General features: G+C 31.0%; 8 protein-coding genes across 8 annotated transcripts; 5 read left to right on the top strand and 3 right to left on the bottom strand.

The window, feature by feature from the left end:
- Positions 1–204: 204 nt before the first annotated feature.
- BX663DRAFT_525111 (uncharacterized protein) lies at positions 205–1,781 on the top strand. The gene is made up of 3 exons (XM_051529717.1): positions 205–239; positions 301–337; positions 410–1,781. Coding segments are annotated over exons 1-3 (1,248 nt in total). The 5' UTR covers positions 205–238; the 3' UTR covers positions 1,620–1,781.
- A 580-nt stretch (positions 1,782–2,361) lies between these two features.
- On the top strand, positions 2,362–3,612 carry BX663DRAFT_261474 (uncharacterized protein). Its single transcript, XM_051521908.1, has 2 exons — positions 2,362–3,227; positions 3,314–3,612. The coding sequence occupies exons 1-2, from the start codon at positions 2,543–2,545 to the stop codon at positions 3,319–3,321; spliced, it is 693 nt and encodes a 230-aa protein (XP_051378363.1). The 5' UTR covers positions 2,362–2,542; the 3' UTR covers positions 3,322–3,612.
- A 33-nt stretch (positions 3,613–3,645) lies between these two features.
- Positions 3,646–5,166, bottom strand: BX663DRAFT_461923 (F/Y-rich N-terminus-domain-containing protein; the record flags this gene model as incomplete). Its single annotated transcript, XM_051523960.1, has 5 exons — positions 4,943–5,166; positions 4,801–4,871; positions 4,633–4,739; positions 4,244–4,574; positions 3,646–4,157 (listed from the first exon to the last, which is right to left on the bottom strand). Exons 1-5 carry the CDS (start codon positions 5,123–5,125, stop codon positions 3,647–3,649), a joined length of 1,203 nt encoding a protein of 400 aa, XP_051378362.1. The 5' UTR covers positions 5,126–5,166.
- Positions 5,167–5,385: 219 nt separating this feature from the next.
- BX663DRAFT_525106 (uncharacterized protein) lies at positions 5,386–5,850 on the top strand. Its single transcript, XM_051529716.1, has one exon. The coding sequence runs from the start codon at positions 5,550–5,552 to the stop codon at positions 5,817–5,819; it is 270 nt and encodes an 89-aa protein (XP_051378361.1). The 5' UTR covers positions 5,386–5,549; the 3' UTR covers positions 5,820–5,850.
- A 2,445-nt stretch (positions 5,851–8,295) lies between these two features.
- BX663DRAFT_525105 (CigA protein) lies at positions 8,296–9,969 on the top strand. Its single transcript, XM_051529715.1, has one exon. It carries the CDS (start codon positions 8,325–8,327, stop codon positions 9,897–9,899), a length of 1,575 nt encoding a protein of 524 aa, XP_051378360.1. The 5' UTR covers positions 8,296–8,324; the 3' UTR covers positions 9,900–9,969.
- A 2,885-nt stretch (positions 9,970–12,854) lies between these two features.
- Positions 12,855–15,120, top strand: BX663DRAFT_261345 (PPPDE putative peptidase domain-containing protein). The gene is made up of 6 exons (XM_051521906.1): positions 12,855–13,037; positions 13,088–13,271; positions 13,349–13,471; positions 13,527–14,062; positions 14,128–14,843; positions 14,907–15,120. Exons 1-6 carry the CDS (start codon positions 12,947–12,949, stop codon positions 15,042–15,044), a joined length of 1,788 nt encoding a protein of 595 aa, XP_051378359.1. The 5' UTR covers positions 12,855–12,946; the 3' UTR covers positions 15,045–15,120.
- Positions 15,121–15,123: 3 nt separating this feature from the next.
- On the bottom strand, positions 15,124–15,988 carry BX663DRAFT_525093 (uncharacterized protein). The gene is made up of 3 exons (XM_051529714.1): positions 15,928–15,988; positions 15,677–15,849; positions 15,124–15,602 (listed from the first exon to the last, which is right to left on the bottom strand). Exons 1-3 carry the CDS (start codon positions 15,955–15,957, stop codon positions 15,188–15,190), a joined length of 618 nt encoding a protein of 205 aa, XP_051378358.1. The 5' UTR covers positions 15,958–15,988; the 3' UTR covers positions 15,124–15,187.
- Positions 15,942–17,287, bottom strand: BX663DRAFT_525091 (S-adenosyl-L-methionine-dependent methyltransferase). The gene is made up of 2 exons (XM_051529713.1): positions 16,149–17,287; positions 15,942–16,087 (listed from the first exon to the last, which is right to left on the bottom strand). Exons 1-2 carry the CDS (start codon positions 17,238–17,240, stop codon positions 16,034–16,036), a joined length of 1,146 nt encoding a protein of 381 aa, XP_051378357.1. The 5' UTR covers positions 17,241–17,287; the 3' UTR covers positions 15,942–16,033.
- Positions 17,288–17,497: the final 210 nt, after the last annotated feature.

The following is a 17,497-nucleotide window of genomic DNA, read 5'->3' as shown; positions in this document are numbered from 1 at the left end:
TTATAAATTTTAATTTATAGAAATAATAAAAAAAAAAAATGTTTAATCTTAACAATCTGACCAATTTAGGATAATATTCACCGAATATGATTGTTTATTTTTTGGCTCTGATTGGTTAATGTTCGGCTTGGCGAAAATAAATGAAACAAGAATATAAAAGCATGATTTTTTTATGAAATAAAGTAATTCTCCCTTTCTTTTTCTGTTCTATATATTTTATTTATATATATATAAAGAAAGTAAGGAGTAGTATGACTAATAAATAATTAAAACTATAAAAATATTCATATAGTTTTATAGTGTCCAGATATAGTAATACAGAAGAAAAAGCACCACTGTAAATTTACAACTATACTTGCAATAAATCAAAAAAGTGCATTAACTTTTTTTTTTTTTTTTTTTCTAAAAGTGAGCCTCCTCCACCTTATACACCTGAAGACGAAACTTCCGAATTTATTCCCTCCTCTAATAATAATAGGTCAACTCAACAACAACAAGCAGACACAGTTTACGAACAGTCAGGGTTACCGGATCAATTACATTCATCTAACATTGACCGTGTTAGTCAAAGTAAAATTGGAGGTATAATTGGGCTAACTGCTAATCTAATACAACCATTTAAAGCAAATCCACAGCCATCTGCTATAGCTACTGGCTTAGTTGGTGGAATTATTAATCATTATGTGGAAAGAAAAGAGAATATCCGAAGCAGAAAAAATTTAAAAAGAGAACAACGCCAGGAACGCAGAAAATTACGTAGAGAACAAAGAGGTCTAAGAAAATATGATGGATCTGGTGAATCAATTAGTAATTCCTCTCCTTCCTCTCCTTCCTCTCCTTCCTCTTCTTCTTCTTCTTCTTCTTTTAGTAACTTATCAGCTTATCAAATGACTGATGAAAATAAATCATCACGATCAACAGAGAACAATAATGTTTTGTGTAAGAAGCAATCAAATAGCCCTCTTATTTATGAACATAGTTGGTCTGGTCATAAATGCGAGCTTCAAACTTCAAATGGTCATATAGAGGTGCAGGGTTCATTAATAGCTAAGGAGTTGATCGATCTTAATGCCTCTAATGGCCATATCACAGTTGATGGTGAGCTTCATTCATCTGAGATTCATGTTAACACAAGTAATGGTTGTTTTCGAGTCAATGGTACATCATTAATTGCTCAAGATAAACTTATGATTAAAATTAGCAATGCACCTTTAACCTTTGACAATACACTCATTCAATCGAAACGAATTGAATTAACAACAAAGAATGGGCCTGTATTTTTACGCCACGTCAAAGTTAAGGATATGTTATCGGTTATCACATCTAACGCCTCTGTAAATGTTTATTTGGATGAAATGGGTGATCATGCTAAAATTTTTATTGAAACATCAAATGCCCCTATTGCTGTGCACTTACCAAAGACATTTTCTGGATATTTTGAACTAAAGTCTAATTCTTCAGGTTCTGCCTCTGTTATTACAAGTCAAAGTGACGGTATGTTGACATTAAACAAGGACAAACACTGTAAGAAATCAGGCACATATAATAGACATGGCGTCAAAACTGATATTGAAGTTTATATTGAAACAACAAATGCTTCTGCAGTTTTATACATTTAAACAAACGAAAAAAGAAAAAAAAAAAGGAGTAAAGTGTTACTTCACCTCTCCCCTCCCCCTTATTTATTTTTCATTTATTCATTCCTGTTATTATTATTGTTATTTTCTCTCTTTCTTTTTCTTCATTATGTCTAACAATTCAAAATCGTATTATAATCAACCTGGTATTTTTTTTTTTTTTTTTTAAAAAAAAAAAACATGAATATTCAAAATAAAGCTTAAATACATAATATTAAATATAATAACTTAGATTACACCGATAGTGGTAATGATACTTCTTTTGTTTCATCCAATCAAGTCATCCATAAACTCGATGAAGCAACAGCCTCCAAGTTTTCGCCACCGCCACCCCCCTACTCTCTTCCTGAAAACTCATCAACTAACGGAGGCTATGACTCCATTAGAAATAGTATTGAACAGCAAACTGGCTTACTAAGTGAAGACGTGAATACAAATTGGAAACAAAATACTCCTTGTAAGGATATGTTGTAACATTGTATCACGTTATATACATTTATGTATTTATACAAAACAAGTCTCATATTTTTTTTTTCATTCATTCTATATCTTGTTTAGACCTTGTTGATAATTATCAACAACAGTCCAGATTGACTCGTCATGAACATTCTTCTACTCCCCTCACAACCGTACAGACACTTCCTATTCATATTCAGAATAACCCTGGCTGTTGCCGTAAATGGTTTAAATATATCTTTTTAGGTATCTTGATTTGGCTCATCGCTTATAAATACAGTGATCGCTTTATAGGCCCTTCATTACCCCCCAACAGCATTTGTCAAAGTAATGCAGTTATCTGGAAGGGTGTCCCCCGAATCTTTCATTTCGAGAAAAACCTTGAACTTACCATTGAAGGTCGTGTCTCGGGTGGCCTAATAACGATACTATCAACCGATAATGAAGGCATGATCTTGACTGATATTGCTATGTATCCACCAGAACTTGCTGATCAGATGACGTTTATGACGAATAGAGATGGAGAGACTATGCAGGTAGTCTTACGAATGCCTCCAGAGATGGCTCAGCGGTTAGATGACGAATGTATCAGTGTTCACCTCGAAATTAGGATCCCCTCTACTATTGAACGATTCGTAATGAACGTGAAAAATGTTGAAGTGCAACTGCACCCCTCTGTGACTCATGTCGATCATATGGAAATCAAGACGTCTAATGGCGAATTGGCTATGAAGGATTGGACTGGGAGTATCCTTCGTTTAGCTACAACACAGGGCAAACTTAAGGTTGGACGCCTGGTAGCAGAGGATTCAGTGATGCTAGAGAATAGTAATAGTATGATTGTCGCTACTGATCGAGTCGAAGCTAAAAGAGAGGTTCAGATTAAGAATGTAAATGGTCATATCAGGGCCTCAAGTGAAATATATGCACATGATACTATCTTTATCGAATCCAGTAATCAAGCTATTCAACTGGGCAATATTGTCGCTGATCATGTCTCGATTCGTACCTCTAACGGGAAGTTGTTCATAGATTCAATACAAGCTAAAACTCAAATATTGACTCAAACTTCAAATGCGCCCATTTCACTTTCTATTCTTGGAGACAAAAATAATAAAGTGAATGTGTTAACAAGTAATGCTGACATAAATCTACATATGGTATATATATATATATATATATATATAAATATTAATGAATATGTATATGTATATTAACAGGTTTCTAAAGCCAAATAGATTTGGAGGAAGATTTGTTTTCAGCACATCTCATGGAGAAGTTCTAATTGATGGTGAAGATAATATTGAATATGAATATAATATTAGCTATCTTAAGCAAGGTGTTAGAAAAGGTACAGGTGATAAAGGGGACCTTACTGTTCAGACGAGCAATGCTAATGTTCAAGTTTCATTTGATGTTTAATATAAATAAATAATACATATTCATTATATATATGCAACATGCTTATTAATATGACTATAACTATGAATTTTTTTTTTTAAAAAAAAAAAAAAAAAAAAAAAAAAAAAAAAAAAAAAAGAAAAAAAAACAGGTTAAATTTCTTCTTTATCACTAATTCCTAATTCGTCTGTTCCATCTTCTTCATCAGCATGATGTTCTTCTTCATTCACAAATACAATTGTATTTTGATTATCTATTTTTGGTACTTTCCTGTTTGCATTTCCCATTTGTTCTAAATTTCCTCTCTTTTTTTCTGCTGCTGCCATTACACCTTTTGCAGCACGAGGCTCCATTTCCTCAAAAGACTGCCAAACATATTGCTTTAATTCTTTTGCACCAGGCAAGTCTTGGATCAAGTTAGCGATAGTAGGGTGCTTAAATCCATAATAATCAGGACCTGATGCTGAGTTAGAATGGTCGCGATGACGAATTTCGTTAGAACGACGAACAACGACTGTCCAGGCACCAGTTGCTGAATTGGCAATAATAGGTTCGTCAGGCATATCAGCAGCTACAACATGGAATCGAGGTCCATCTCCACCATCAAGAATGGTCGATGTAATAGTTGTGTTACTATCGGGATCTATCATACTAGGATATGTTCTAAAAGCAAAAAATCATCGATTATTTTTCTTTTTTTTTTTTTTTTTTTTCCTTTTTGCTGAAATAATACTTGAATATTTTATTACCTGCTTACAGTATATCCAACGGGGAAAATATATCTTTCATTATGAAAGGCGGGTCTATCGGTAATGATTTTACCAAGATTAAGAACAGTTAAAACACCAATTTGTTGAGGTAGTTTTGGTTTTCCATCAGCATCTCTTTCAATAGGTTGAACACGACGCGTCTTAAGCGAAACACGACCCATTTTAGATCGTTTAGGTGGTGTAGAAGGTGTTGTAATTTCATGAGATATGTGAGGTAGTATAGTTGAAGGTGATGAACGATACGCTTTATTAGTTGCCTTCCTTATTATTACCTTTGGTTTTAATATATGATTATTAAAAGTTGATAAAGCTAAATAAAACAAGATTGGTTTTTGTCTCTATCAAGTCAAATATAAAACGTGTTTTACCATCTACTTCATCTTCCGTATCTGATAATTCACTATATAGTTCGCTATCACTATCTTCATTTGATTTTTCCATATTTTCTAAACGATTAATACTATCTAATAGTAGACTAGAATAATATGAATAAAAAAAAATCATTTGGTAAAAGTATATAAAATACAAGCATTTACTTTCTTTCAAAGGTTAATGTACGAATCTTCTTTTTTGCATGAAAATAATCTCTATGCATTGCTATATTTAGCTATAAAGGAAGTAAATAAAAGATCATTCCCTAACCTTTTTTTTTTTTTTTTTTTTTTTTTGTTATGTTACCTCTGTAATTTCTTTCATTTTACGTTTTAATTGTTTTAAGGACTCTTCTGTTACAGTTGAAGAAGGTGAATCTTCTGTAATAGTAGATATATCTTCTTTAATATGGAGAATAGTTGTATTTTCGGTAATAGTGGGTGATGTTGGAATAGATTGTCTATGAATTGTCGATAACGGATTTGTCATGATTGTGTTTCAATTTATGAAGGAAAGAGAATAAGAGATTCAAAAAAAAAAAAAAAAAAAAAAAAAAAATACAAGAGCAAGGAGTACCGTGTGTTCAGCCCCAAAGAGCGGATTTCAAAATTCAAACAGCTGATGAACGTGCCAAGATACATCTATCGTGAGTTCGTAAATTGTTTTTTTTTTCCTATAAATGTGCGTTATGTCAGAACCAAAATTTTATAACAATTCTTTTCGAAATTATATCTTAGTTCAGCTGATTGATGAACAATCCCTGGATTTCTTCTTGTTATATACATGTATATATATTTTTTTAACGATTTTGAAGGATATGTGTGCAATAATTAAGAGCTTGTTATTTTCTATGATAATTCTGTCGGTTGATTTTTGCCGTTCCAAAACAATAAAAATCGAATAAATTATCAATATGACCCATTATATATTGTACATATTGAAGATATTGTTCAGAAGACGAAGTTCTCGAATTCAAAGGGTCAAGCTCCCGTTCAATTATCTCTTTAAAAGTGAAATTATGGTTTTACACGGTCTCGACTTCTTGATATTGTATAATCTTGCCATAATACAAGAACCACGAATTGGATCTAGTATAGGCTTTTGCTTTTGTTTTTTCTTTGCATTCAGTTTGTCACGATTTTCTTCTAACATATTTTTTCCTTTTCTCCTGGTTTCTTTATAAGTATTATATTGATATCCTGATTTCATTGCAGCAGCAAAAAAAAAAAAAAAAAAAAAAAGTAACGAACTCACTATAACCAGCGAGTTACACATCTGTTTTTCATGGAGAATAATAAAGGCAGCATGAATATTATATTAGAAGAAAAGGGCTTTAGTTTAAAGAAGAGATCCATTGTAAAGAACTTTATTTTATATGAATACAATCTTTCGATTAAAAGATTAGATGGCCGTCCTACAGCTCGAAACGATATATCACATATCGATGCAAGATATGAGCGCAGGGAGAGATGTAAAATAGAAAGCAATAGATATAACAGATAATCTTCATAACTGCATTTTTTTCTTTATTGATATATCTGTTTTTTATGTCAAGTCAGAAACACTCTTATGATCGATCTATCGGTGGTATACTAATTTCTTTATATATATATATATATTTTACCCAAAACATATCGATCACTATTGAGTCATTACAACCTAATCAAGCAAAAAACTCGAGTAACATCTTGAAAAAAAAAGCCTTTATGAAATAATGAGTTTGATGATAAAAATTCAGATGGTAAAGAAGCTATTTGCTTTTCTTCAGAACTTTAAAGGATCAATTTCAATATGTATATGTATATATATAAACAAAAAGAATATACAGATAAGGAATACTACTTTTAATCACAAGGAAGGTAAAAGTAGCATCACATTACAATATAACAAATTATAAAATAAAAGAGTATTAAATTAAAAGCTTATCAGACTTAATAAGAGAAAATTATATATTTCAAATTAAATAAGAAATACTTAAAATATCTACTACAGACTTCTTTAATATTTGAGCCCTCCTTTAAACTTGCTGATATATACTTAGTACAGTAGAATAGTCACTTAACTGAAATAGATACTTTGATTAAATATTTGTATATTTGTAACAAATAAATAATATTTCACGTAAACCCCCTCTCTAAAGTGGTAATAATTAAACAGCATAATCATGCAACACATATTATAATAGTGTAAGAACAACGGTATTCCTATACAGCATATAAAATATACAAATACAGTAAAATAGTAATATCTATTTAACGCAGCATTTATCTTTATTATTACATACTTAATCATGATTAGTATATACATAAACACTCTTAACTGGCTAGATCTATCTATTTTGGTAACTGTTGGATTTTTAGCCTTACTTTCACGTCTTAATTGGTATATTCCCCTTTATACAATTATATAGTTCCCTAATTAGCAGTAATATTTATTAATTGAATACATAATAACTGTTAAAATACACATTCCTATCTTAACCAGTTATATAATACTAGGCTAAGATTCAAATTTGTATTAAATATTGACTAAAAATAGCAGTAATAAAAAGAGCCAAGGCCTTTATCATCTTAACAATTTCAAATCATTATTTTAGTCAATACATAATTTTTTTTTACAGACTTGGAAATAACGTATATATAATTTGGAATTATTCAATAAGTTTAAATTATTCGACTTTATTCTTATTTTTAAGATTCTTACAAATAGGTTATAAAAAGTACTACTGTGTGTGTGTGTGTGTGTGTTTTATTCTAGATATTTCTAACTTTATACTGAACTACCTTAAATCTTTGTATCATGCAATGAAAATTAAATTTATTAGTCTTAGGAGAGAAAAAAAAAAGGGGAGGGGGAATTCATCTATTAAACAATAACATGTCCACTGAAGTCCAAAATATAGCTTTACAAAATAGTGTAGACCTACATAACAGTAATCAAATAATAATAAACTACTTTCTTTGGTTTGTTACACCTAGACTGTCATTATGTAACTTTTTTTTTTCTGGCTTCAACAAATCTCCCTTACCACGCGTCATCAATTTTTTTATCCAATCATATTATTTTAATGTAATAAGACTGTAGTACTTATTTATAAACAGATAAAAGGTGCAAATCTTTTCTTTTCTTTTCAGTTTTCAGTTATAATGATGCATACATCTGTTATATAACTTTTCTTTTTTCTATTATATAATAAAGTGTACTTTATAATATTTTATGTAAACATATACATTTATATATATATATACATATTTTTTTTTTCAAATAGATTCTTTTTTAACATTTAATTATAAAATTAATTTAATGTCTAAATCTGTTTTCTCTTCAGAGGAGTATTTTTTAGTTTACTCCTTACTCCCTCATTATTTCTTTAAAAGACATCATTTTATCTAGTTTTTGTCTATTTAAAGAATAAATAAGAGGGAAAATTAACAAGGATTGTTAAACAGGATCCTAAGTTTATTTAGTTTATTATTCGGGATAGTATTTAGCAATCTACATTTTATTAACAACCTAACAAAAAAAAACATGTTGTTTAAGAGCAGCAGCAGCAGTAGCAGCAGCGATCTTTTTATGTGTGTAACCTTATAAATAATAAAATAACGTTATACTTCCATTTTCTTTTTTCTTTTTTTCTTCTTCTTCTTCTTTTCTCTCTCTTTTTTTTTTTTTTTTAGCTTGTTGAATAATGAAAAGAAGGAATACAACCATCTTATTTTTATTATTCTCACTATTTCTTATATGTGGTATTATTCACTTTCAATATCATAATTCGCCCATGGCTTTTTATCATCATGGATCTACTTTTCAACATGGCAATAATCCTATCCCCGTCATCTTTCCAGATCCATTTCAACTTCATCGACCCAACGTAAAAACGGAAAAATATCTATCTTACTTACCCCATTCAGGATTTCATAATCAGCGTATTGAATTAGAAAATGCATTATTACTTGCTACTTATCTGAATAGAACATTACTCGTACCACCTGTATTTCTTGCTAGTCCTGCCATGCCATGGTTAAGATATGAGAAATTATATGAACGATTATTGTTCCAGACAAAGAATGGACTGGATCATTGTGTAAAAATTTACGATGCAGCTTTACCTTTACCAAGCGAATGTCTAAATAACTTTCGATGGACAAACGTGCCTTGGACCTTCTTTTATAATATGTCAGCCATACAAGAAAACACAGGAGCGCCACTTATCTTTCGATCCGGCCTAGATTATGAATGGCTTTATCAGTCAAGGCATGAGTTGGGTAGAATTAGAGAAGATGACATTTATTTTTTTAAGGATATGTCCCCGTATGAGTATCAAATTCATGATGATGAATCATTAGACTTACCTTTAGATCGATTCAATTATCGAATTGACTTGACATCACTAGAAAAGATTGAACATCGTGTATTACATTTTGGATCCTTATTTGGCTCCTATCGAGTTTTGGCAGAGACAGAAGAACATATTCAACTATTACGAAATATTCGGTCTAATATGATATTTGCAAATCCAGTCCTTTCAACTGCAACGAAAAGAATAGTTCAACAATTAGGAGGAGCTAATAATTTTGTGGGGATGCATGTAAGAGTAGGGGATGGGATCTTTAAATTACGAGCATCCATCTTAGTAGATGACGTTTATCATCACTTGGTGAATACATTTACAGACTTAAGTTTAGAACAAGTAGCAGCTTATGAAGGGGGTATTGAACAGCATGATTTAGACAGAACAGAGTCAGCTGAATATGAAATAAAATTAAGAACTTTTCATCCAGTGGATGAGACAAACTATACAAAGCCAATTGAAGTTCATCATCCACTATGGACAGAAAAAGAAAAGCAGAGCTTGTTTAATAAAAATCCACATATCGCGAGTCGACTCAAGTGTCAGCAGGGAGATGCAGTCACAAATCGATTTCGAAATACTGTCATCTATATCGCCACAGATGCGCCTGATCCACGAAATCATCCGTTATTACGTAAATTATTTAATGTCTTTCCTTGTACATTTATTCTTTCTGATTTTATGGATGAACTAAACGATATTAAACGACTAGAGGTAGTAGAGGAGAAAGTTCGATTAGAGTCATATTTAATTCCTATGGTAGATGCAATGATATCAGCGCATGCTCATACCTTCTTTGGCACACCACATAGTACATTTACGAGTTATATAGAAAGACAATTACATCCTGTTTATACTGGTAAAGAAGTGCAAGTCATGAGTTTACTAGATTATCTAAATTCTATGCCTTAAATGTACAAATGTATATAAAAACACATATACAAACACATGTTTAAATAATATTTTATGTGTACAAATGTATGTATGTATGTATGTATATAACCTAATTGTTTATTGTATTTCATTTGTGAACATACTAATTTAAGGCCCCTGGATTAGATCATACATAATATGTATATCTATATACATATATATATATTATTAGTTAGAAGGATCTGAAATGGTGTATTTTTAATTCATATCTATTTTGCAATAACTCTTGTATTTTATTTTCCTTGACTATTAACATGACATTATCGATGTAAAGGAAATAGTGGATTCAATTTGCCAAATAAGTAAGCCTTCAACTCTCTGACAGTAGCTAATATCAAAACAAGTATAGAAGTTTATTTTATTATAAAATGAGAATAATGTTAATCTTTTAAAGGATACTAATGGATAATTGAAAGTCGAGTTTGTAAGGTATTAGTTATGCGTTATAGGACGAACAAACAGAGATATAAGTGTACTTTTTTTTTTCTTAAAACAATTCCATTTATATACATATAAATGTGTATATCTTTAATCTACTATATATCATATACAGACTTCTGTCAAAAAAGAGTAAACACAAATGTGGCTTCATAGTGATATCAAAGTATGTCATATTAAATACATACATATAAATATGTATATACATATATAACAGCTTGAGATATGCTTCGAATTCATCTTGATAGCCATTAACAAAATAATAATCGGATCTATTAACTCTGAGTTATAGTATCAGCTTCAAATGCTAAGAATAGCTAGATATCGTCTGTCTTCCTTGAATACATTTCTGATATGTAAATCTTGTTCTTTTTGAAATATATTTCCCTTAATTTGACCATTGGTTAATCATTTGTACAGCCATTTATCATCGAAATCTATCTACATCTCAGGTAAGCATTCCTTGATTGGTTCTCCTCTTCTCTTCATATCTGTGTAATAGTTATCATTTCTTCCAATTAATTCATTTCTCCTTCTCTAAAAGGAGAACTTTAACAAAAGTTACCTTACCCTTTATTGGTTCTATATTTCTTTCTAAATAATAAAGTCCTTTTTTCATGTTGAATTATTTGTAGTTAATCAATAAAAATATCTATTTTTTTTTTTCTGCGATTTAAAATAATGAAATACACATCGATCGAAAATACACCTATTCCTAGAAACAAAATATGCATTTTATATAAAAGGATATAAAAGAGAACCCCGTTATTCTTTCATCCCCTTCTTATTTATAGTTTCCAATGCAATTTAATAAACAGCATATATCAAGTAAAAATTTACTATTATTTACTTATAAATTACAACGTTAAAGAAAAAAAAAGTATTTACATCATTTTTATTTTATCTACAATAGTAAATGCTAGTAATAACAGTAAAAGTCTTTTACCTACAAGCGGTAGAGCTATTTTACGAAAATTTAAATCAAATAACCTATTATTCTCCTCTACTATTCTTGATAATCAAAATGATGCTAAAATTTCATTATTAACACATTGCCAAATATGTTTAAATTTTTTTCAACAACCAATCACTTTAGAGTGTGGATTTACACTTTGCTCCTCATGTGTCCCGCTTGAACCCCAATTTAACTGCCCTTCTATTACTTGCTTACGTACTCATACCCATAGTAAACCTAATGTCTTATTAAAACTAATTTTGTCCCATCATCAGTCTAATCAATCGTATATTAAGGATTTGTTGGTCTGTTCAATTTGCTTTTCAACCTTTACTGAGCCAGTTACTACGAAATGCGGACATACATTTTGTAAGTCTTGTTTGATTCATATTATCACTCTATCTTCTGAAGCAAAAATATGTCCTATTTGTAGACATGCATTAGATCCTATAGGACAAGTCAGTCAGGTAACTTCTCGATGGATCAATCATTATTATGATTCTTCTATTGAATATGATCAGGAACATGATGCTGTTTTTCCGCTAATCCAAATCTCGAGAGCGATTGCTTTTCCAACTCAGCATTGTCTCTTTCATGTTCATGTTCATAACAGTGACAATGACTATCAAAAGTTACTACACAAACGTAATATTATTTGTATATTTACCAAAGAAGACGATGATTCTGTATATGATTATGGCCTTATGCTCTATCTGGAACATGCCGAATATTTACTCGATTACCATCATATTGCGGTGCAGGCTAGAGGGCTGTTCCCACTCCGCATTAAACAGTTAACCATCGATCATGATGATAATAATTGCTATCTTGGGGATATTATGCAGCTTAAAAAGTGGGGTGAATCTCCAGTAGTTCAGACTATTACTTTAAAACAGGCATTCCATAGTACACCATCTTATAACATACATCGTCCATGCTCAATACGGCTTTCTCGATCATCTAGTAAAATGCGACTAAAACATAATAATACTATGATAGGTCCTTATACAAGAAAGGCATGGCCTATTTTCATGAAACATCAAATATTGAAACAACAACAAGTAGTTGGTATTCAACATCAAAATTTCTACGTTAATGAGCAACAGGTTTCCTTTAAAGAGGGTGATAACAGTAATAATAATGTCTCTCTGTTCTATGAAAAACTACATCCATCATTAGTTTGTTATTTATCAGTCGATAAAGCGATATCGAAGCAATACAGCTTATATTTGCAACAATCAATGGACCTAAATACACTTATTTGGTGGGTGGCTAATATCTTACCTCTTGAACAAGAAGAAAAAATCCAATTACTAAGTATATCTACTTTACGTAAAAGGCTTTTGTATTTAATTTTTTGGATAAACAAATGAATTTTGATATTATAAGTTACTTTCTCTTTTTTTTCGTAAATGTGTTGTATTTATATACTTACTACTATTTTTCAACAATGTGTAACACAAAATTACTTTTTTTTTTTTAGAGGATGTACAATTTTAGTTTCGTAGCAACGAAAAAAAATTGCTCCGAATTACGTGGAATTGAATTTGCCAGAAAAAAAAAAATACATATAAATACATATTCATACGTGCTACGTACGCATGATTAATATCATTCGTTATTTATCTTCTTCATGTCAGCAGAACCAGTTCAACTTTATGTCTATGATCTTTCACAGGGCATGGCTCGTTCTATGTCTTTGCAACTTACCGGAAAACAAATAGGTACTTCATCAATTTGCATAAATTTCAATCAACTAATCTTACATTTTTAGATGGTATTTGGCATACTTCTGTTGTTGTTTATGGACAGGAATTTTATTTTGGTCAAGGCATCATGACATCAATTCCAGGAACAACGCAACATGGTCGTCCTTTGGAAATTATTGATATAGGTGAAACCTATTTACCTTTAGAAATGGTCATTGATTATATCTACAGTCTTCGATCTGTTTATACGTAAATAAGCCCTTCATGAAAAAAAAATAATTTTCTATAAAGCTAACTTTTTATTATTATTATTATTATTCATATAGTGCTGAAAAATATCACTTGTTAGACTTTAATTGTAATACTTTTTCTAATGATCTATGTCAGTTTTTATGTGGTAAAACAATTCCTATGCACATTACAAGTTTACCATCTGAATTTGTGAACACGTAATGTAGTTGTATAACCATTTATATATACTAATTCTAACATGCTTTATATTAGACCTTTCGGACAATCTATTTTACCCATGATTGAAAACATGTTTGGACAAACAAAATTAAAACCATCAGAAGCAGCAGCAACAACAACAACGTCATCATCATCATTACATCCGCCTTCAACTGATGCTGCTTCTTTACTTCAAGGCATTTCTTCCGCTGCTACCTCAGCAGCACCAACTACAGTTAATCCAGTTCAATTAGCACGCTCCGCCTCTGAAGTAGACGGATTTATCTCGAGCTATAAAGCCGTCATTGTCTTCTTTACTTCAGCTACTTGTCCTCCGTGTCGTATCATTAAACCTGACTTTGAGAGATTGATCGTGGATAAAAATAATAGTGGACCTAGTCAACAAATCAAGATATTAGGTGTCATTTTGGATCTTTCCATGTCATCACCTGACGTTATGAAATATGGTGTACGTGCTACACCGACTTTCCATCTTTATCTTAACGGGACAAAGTATTCTGAATTCCAAGGAGCAAATTATGCAGAATTAAAGAGTCAAGTTGATATTTTATTATTTGAAGCTTATCCACGTAAGTGTAACATGTTACTAGATGATAACATACACAGACTGACTGACTGACTTCAAATAATCTAGCTCATCCGCATAGAAAGATATTGCTTAAGACTATCACTCATCAATCTAACGCTCCTATTTTATTTCCAACTATGGAAAAATTAGATATAGTGTATGCAAAATTAAATGAATTTTTAGAAAAAAGACATATTGTTTTGGAACCAAGGCAGAAAGATATTTTAGATGAGTCAAAGAAATATTTGGAAGCAAATGGATCAATAGAGTTTAATGTAAATGAATGGAAGTTACTTGTTGATGACTTGTTAAGCAAGTTATCTATTGAAGAGTATTTCCCATTATTGGATATTTATCGTACTTTGCTTGTTTCAACATCTAACTTCTATGTCAAAGATCCTTCTCAAATAGCAAAGATAATGGAAATTGCTTATACTCATGAATCTACCCTTAATAGTGCAACTTGGCTTATGATTTTACGAATTGCATGCAATATATTCTCTAATGATTCTTTATCCACTACTCATTTTACATCTAGCTTGCACAGTTCACATCGTACGCAACTTACACAACTCTTGATTACCAGCTTATTATCCTCAGATGCTAAAGTTCGACGATCAGCTGCCTCTTTAGCTTATAACTGTTCAACAGTGATAGCCATAGAACGATTAAAGAAAGAAGAAGGAACATTCACAGGTATGGCAGAGCAAGAAGATGATGATTGGCAGGTTGAATTATCAAGTGCTATTATGGATGCATTTACAAAAGAAACAAACGAAGAAATAAGTAAAAAAAAAAAAAAAAAAAAAAAAGAAAAAAAAAAAAAACTAAGCTTTGTATAATACAAATGTGTTTTATCTAATTTTCCTTTCTTTTTCTCCAGTTCATCGTCTTCTGGCTGCTATTGGGAAATTCTTATTTTTGGCACCCCAAAACACATCTTCTGTAGCCGATCTTTTATCAGCTTTAGATATTCAAAATAGTATCGAAGAAAAGAAGAAATCTAAAGTAATCAGCTCGACACAAGTTATAGGATTAGCAAGAGACATTTGTGAACTATTAGTAAATTCTTCTTTATAAATTAAAATAAAATAATAAAATAAAATAAAATAAAAAACGCTTTTATTTAAGCGGATTTTTGTTCGTCAAAATAATTTGGATTAGATGCTAATTTTCTAGAAAGATTTTCGTACCAAGTTTGAAATGATTTTAAGGGTAAATAACCGTTTTCTGTTAATTGTCCTAATGGGATAGCATTCATCGGGAGTGTTTGTACAGTAAAAGATGTGATATAATTGTAAAGATTTTCTAATACGCGATTTGCAATTTGTCCCACTTGTGATACGTTAGCGCCTGGTTTGACAAGTGCGGTCGTGGATGGTTGTTGTTGTTGTTGTTGTATAGTAGCGAGTTCTTGCTGAACGACTGCAATAGGTTCAATAGAGATACCTAATGTAGCTGTAGTTGATATTTGTGGAATATTGACTGCTGATTCTTTTGTTTTTAGGCGAAAGATGGCACTTGGTTTTTCGTTTGATAATCTATATTGTATGACGATTGTTAATCATGTCCTTTATATACAAAAATTAAATCACTTTTTTTTTCATTCTTTTACCCTCCTAAAAGTTGCCAATCTTTATTTGGCCATAGTAAATGAACTGTAGCTGCATAACCAGCTTCAAAGGGAATCGTGCCCAGTAAAAAAACTACAATGTGATTTATAGCTTGAGCATCAGATAATTCAAAAATATATTTATTAACATCGACTTGTTGTAGATTAGTTTGCACCTATACACATGTAAAATAAATACAAATACAAATACAAAAAATAAAATAAAGTCATTTAATTTTTTGTTTATTTATTACCAAACGCCCAGCAGCAATACAGCCAAACATTATTATTATTATAAAATAAAATAAAAAAAAATAAAAATAAAAAATTGCATATTTTTTTTTTCTTTCTGCAAATGTATTAAATACATCCGCTAGAAGGAAGTAGAAGCTTCCAACAGCGGATATTAAAAATGTAAATTTATTGTTCTTCTAATGTAAAGTTTAAATTGTCTAATTTATTCATCATCACTTAGATCTTCCTCTGATGATTCTCCATCCTTTGAAACACCTGTTCTTCTAAGTAATGAAAAATAGAGAGGTCCCCAACCTTCTGTTTTATCTGGTAAAATAATCCAACCATATTTTGTTCTTTCTCCAATGGGCCATTTCATTTTGATGGGTTCAATGGGAATTTTACCTTTTCTCATCATGCGTTCAATCACTTTATCATTCTCTAATGAACTAATTGAGCATGTACCATACAAGACTAATCCATTGACTCGAACTGAATGAAGTGCTGCTTTAAGTATGGCTAATTGGCGTTTCGCGTTTACTTGTGTACGTTTAGGTGTCCATAGTTCAAGTTCCTTTTCATCATGTAATAAATGACGTTCTGAAGAACAAGGTGCATCCAAAAGCACTTTATCATATTGCTCAGGTTCACCATAATATCTTGTACCATCTTTGCCTACTACAGTACTCATTTCCTCCATAACATCAAGTGGTAAATAAGTCTCAATTACTTGGCGTAATCTTCTACGACGATCAGATGCAATCTCATTTGAAGTCAATCGACCATATTTTCGATCCAAGCGCTGCAAAATAGCCAATGTTTTCCCACCAGGTGCAGCGCATATATCCAGCACTTGATCGTCAGGTTGAATATCGAGGGCCTCTGTCGCTAAAACAGAGCCTGCATCTAAAATATAATAGTCCATAATATTATTACTATCCTTAGAAGGGGGTGGAAAACGGGATTGAGATTTAGATGCATAACAGGGCACAGATGGAATAAAATCAAGCATTGTCAAATCACTTAAAACATCCTTTAACTTGGTCTTTACATCGTCAACGTTCGCATATTTATTGATCATGATACAATGACGTACAGGCTTTTTCATGGCTTCTAAGAGTTGTGGCCAACGTTGTGAACCCCATTCTTCTTCATAATGTTTATTGAATGCAGCCATAACAGCATTGCGGCGTTCTGTCTCCCGTTGTAATTGTTTTTCCTTCTTTTTTGAAATAGGTTTCTTTTTATTCTCGACAGATTTTTTATTACCACGTTGATGACCCCCCTTCTTTTTTTCCACTTGAGGTGTTGTTGTCTCGGTATCTGAAGACATATAATTATGATTGATATGATATTTTTTTTTTTTTAAAAAAAAAAAAAAAAAAAAAAAAAAAAAAAAAAAATTAAAAAAAATTTTTAAAACTTTAACTTTGCTAGTTAATCCCTTCAAATCAGCTTTCATCCAATAACAAAATTACATACTGAGCATAAATTTGTTTGGGTGATTTTGTAATGCTGACCCTTTTAAAATCGTAAAATCTAGAATACAATGTCGTAATTTATTAATAGACAGAGCTTTTTTTATTATTA

Source organism: Cokeromyces recurvatus (assembly GCF_025118155.1).
Source record: "Cokeromyces recurvatus strain NRRL 2243 chromosome Unknown BX663scaffold_41, whole genome shotgun sequence".
In the NCBI taxonomy this organism is placed as follows: domain Eukaryota; kingdom Fungi; phylum Mucoromycota; class Mucoromycetes; order Mucorales; family Mucoraceae; genus Cokeromyces; species Cokeromyces recurvatus.
The sequence above is the reverse complement of the archived record's forward strand: the minus strand, read 5'-3'. Positions and strand labels throughout refer to the sequence as shown.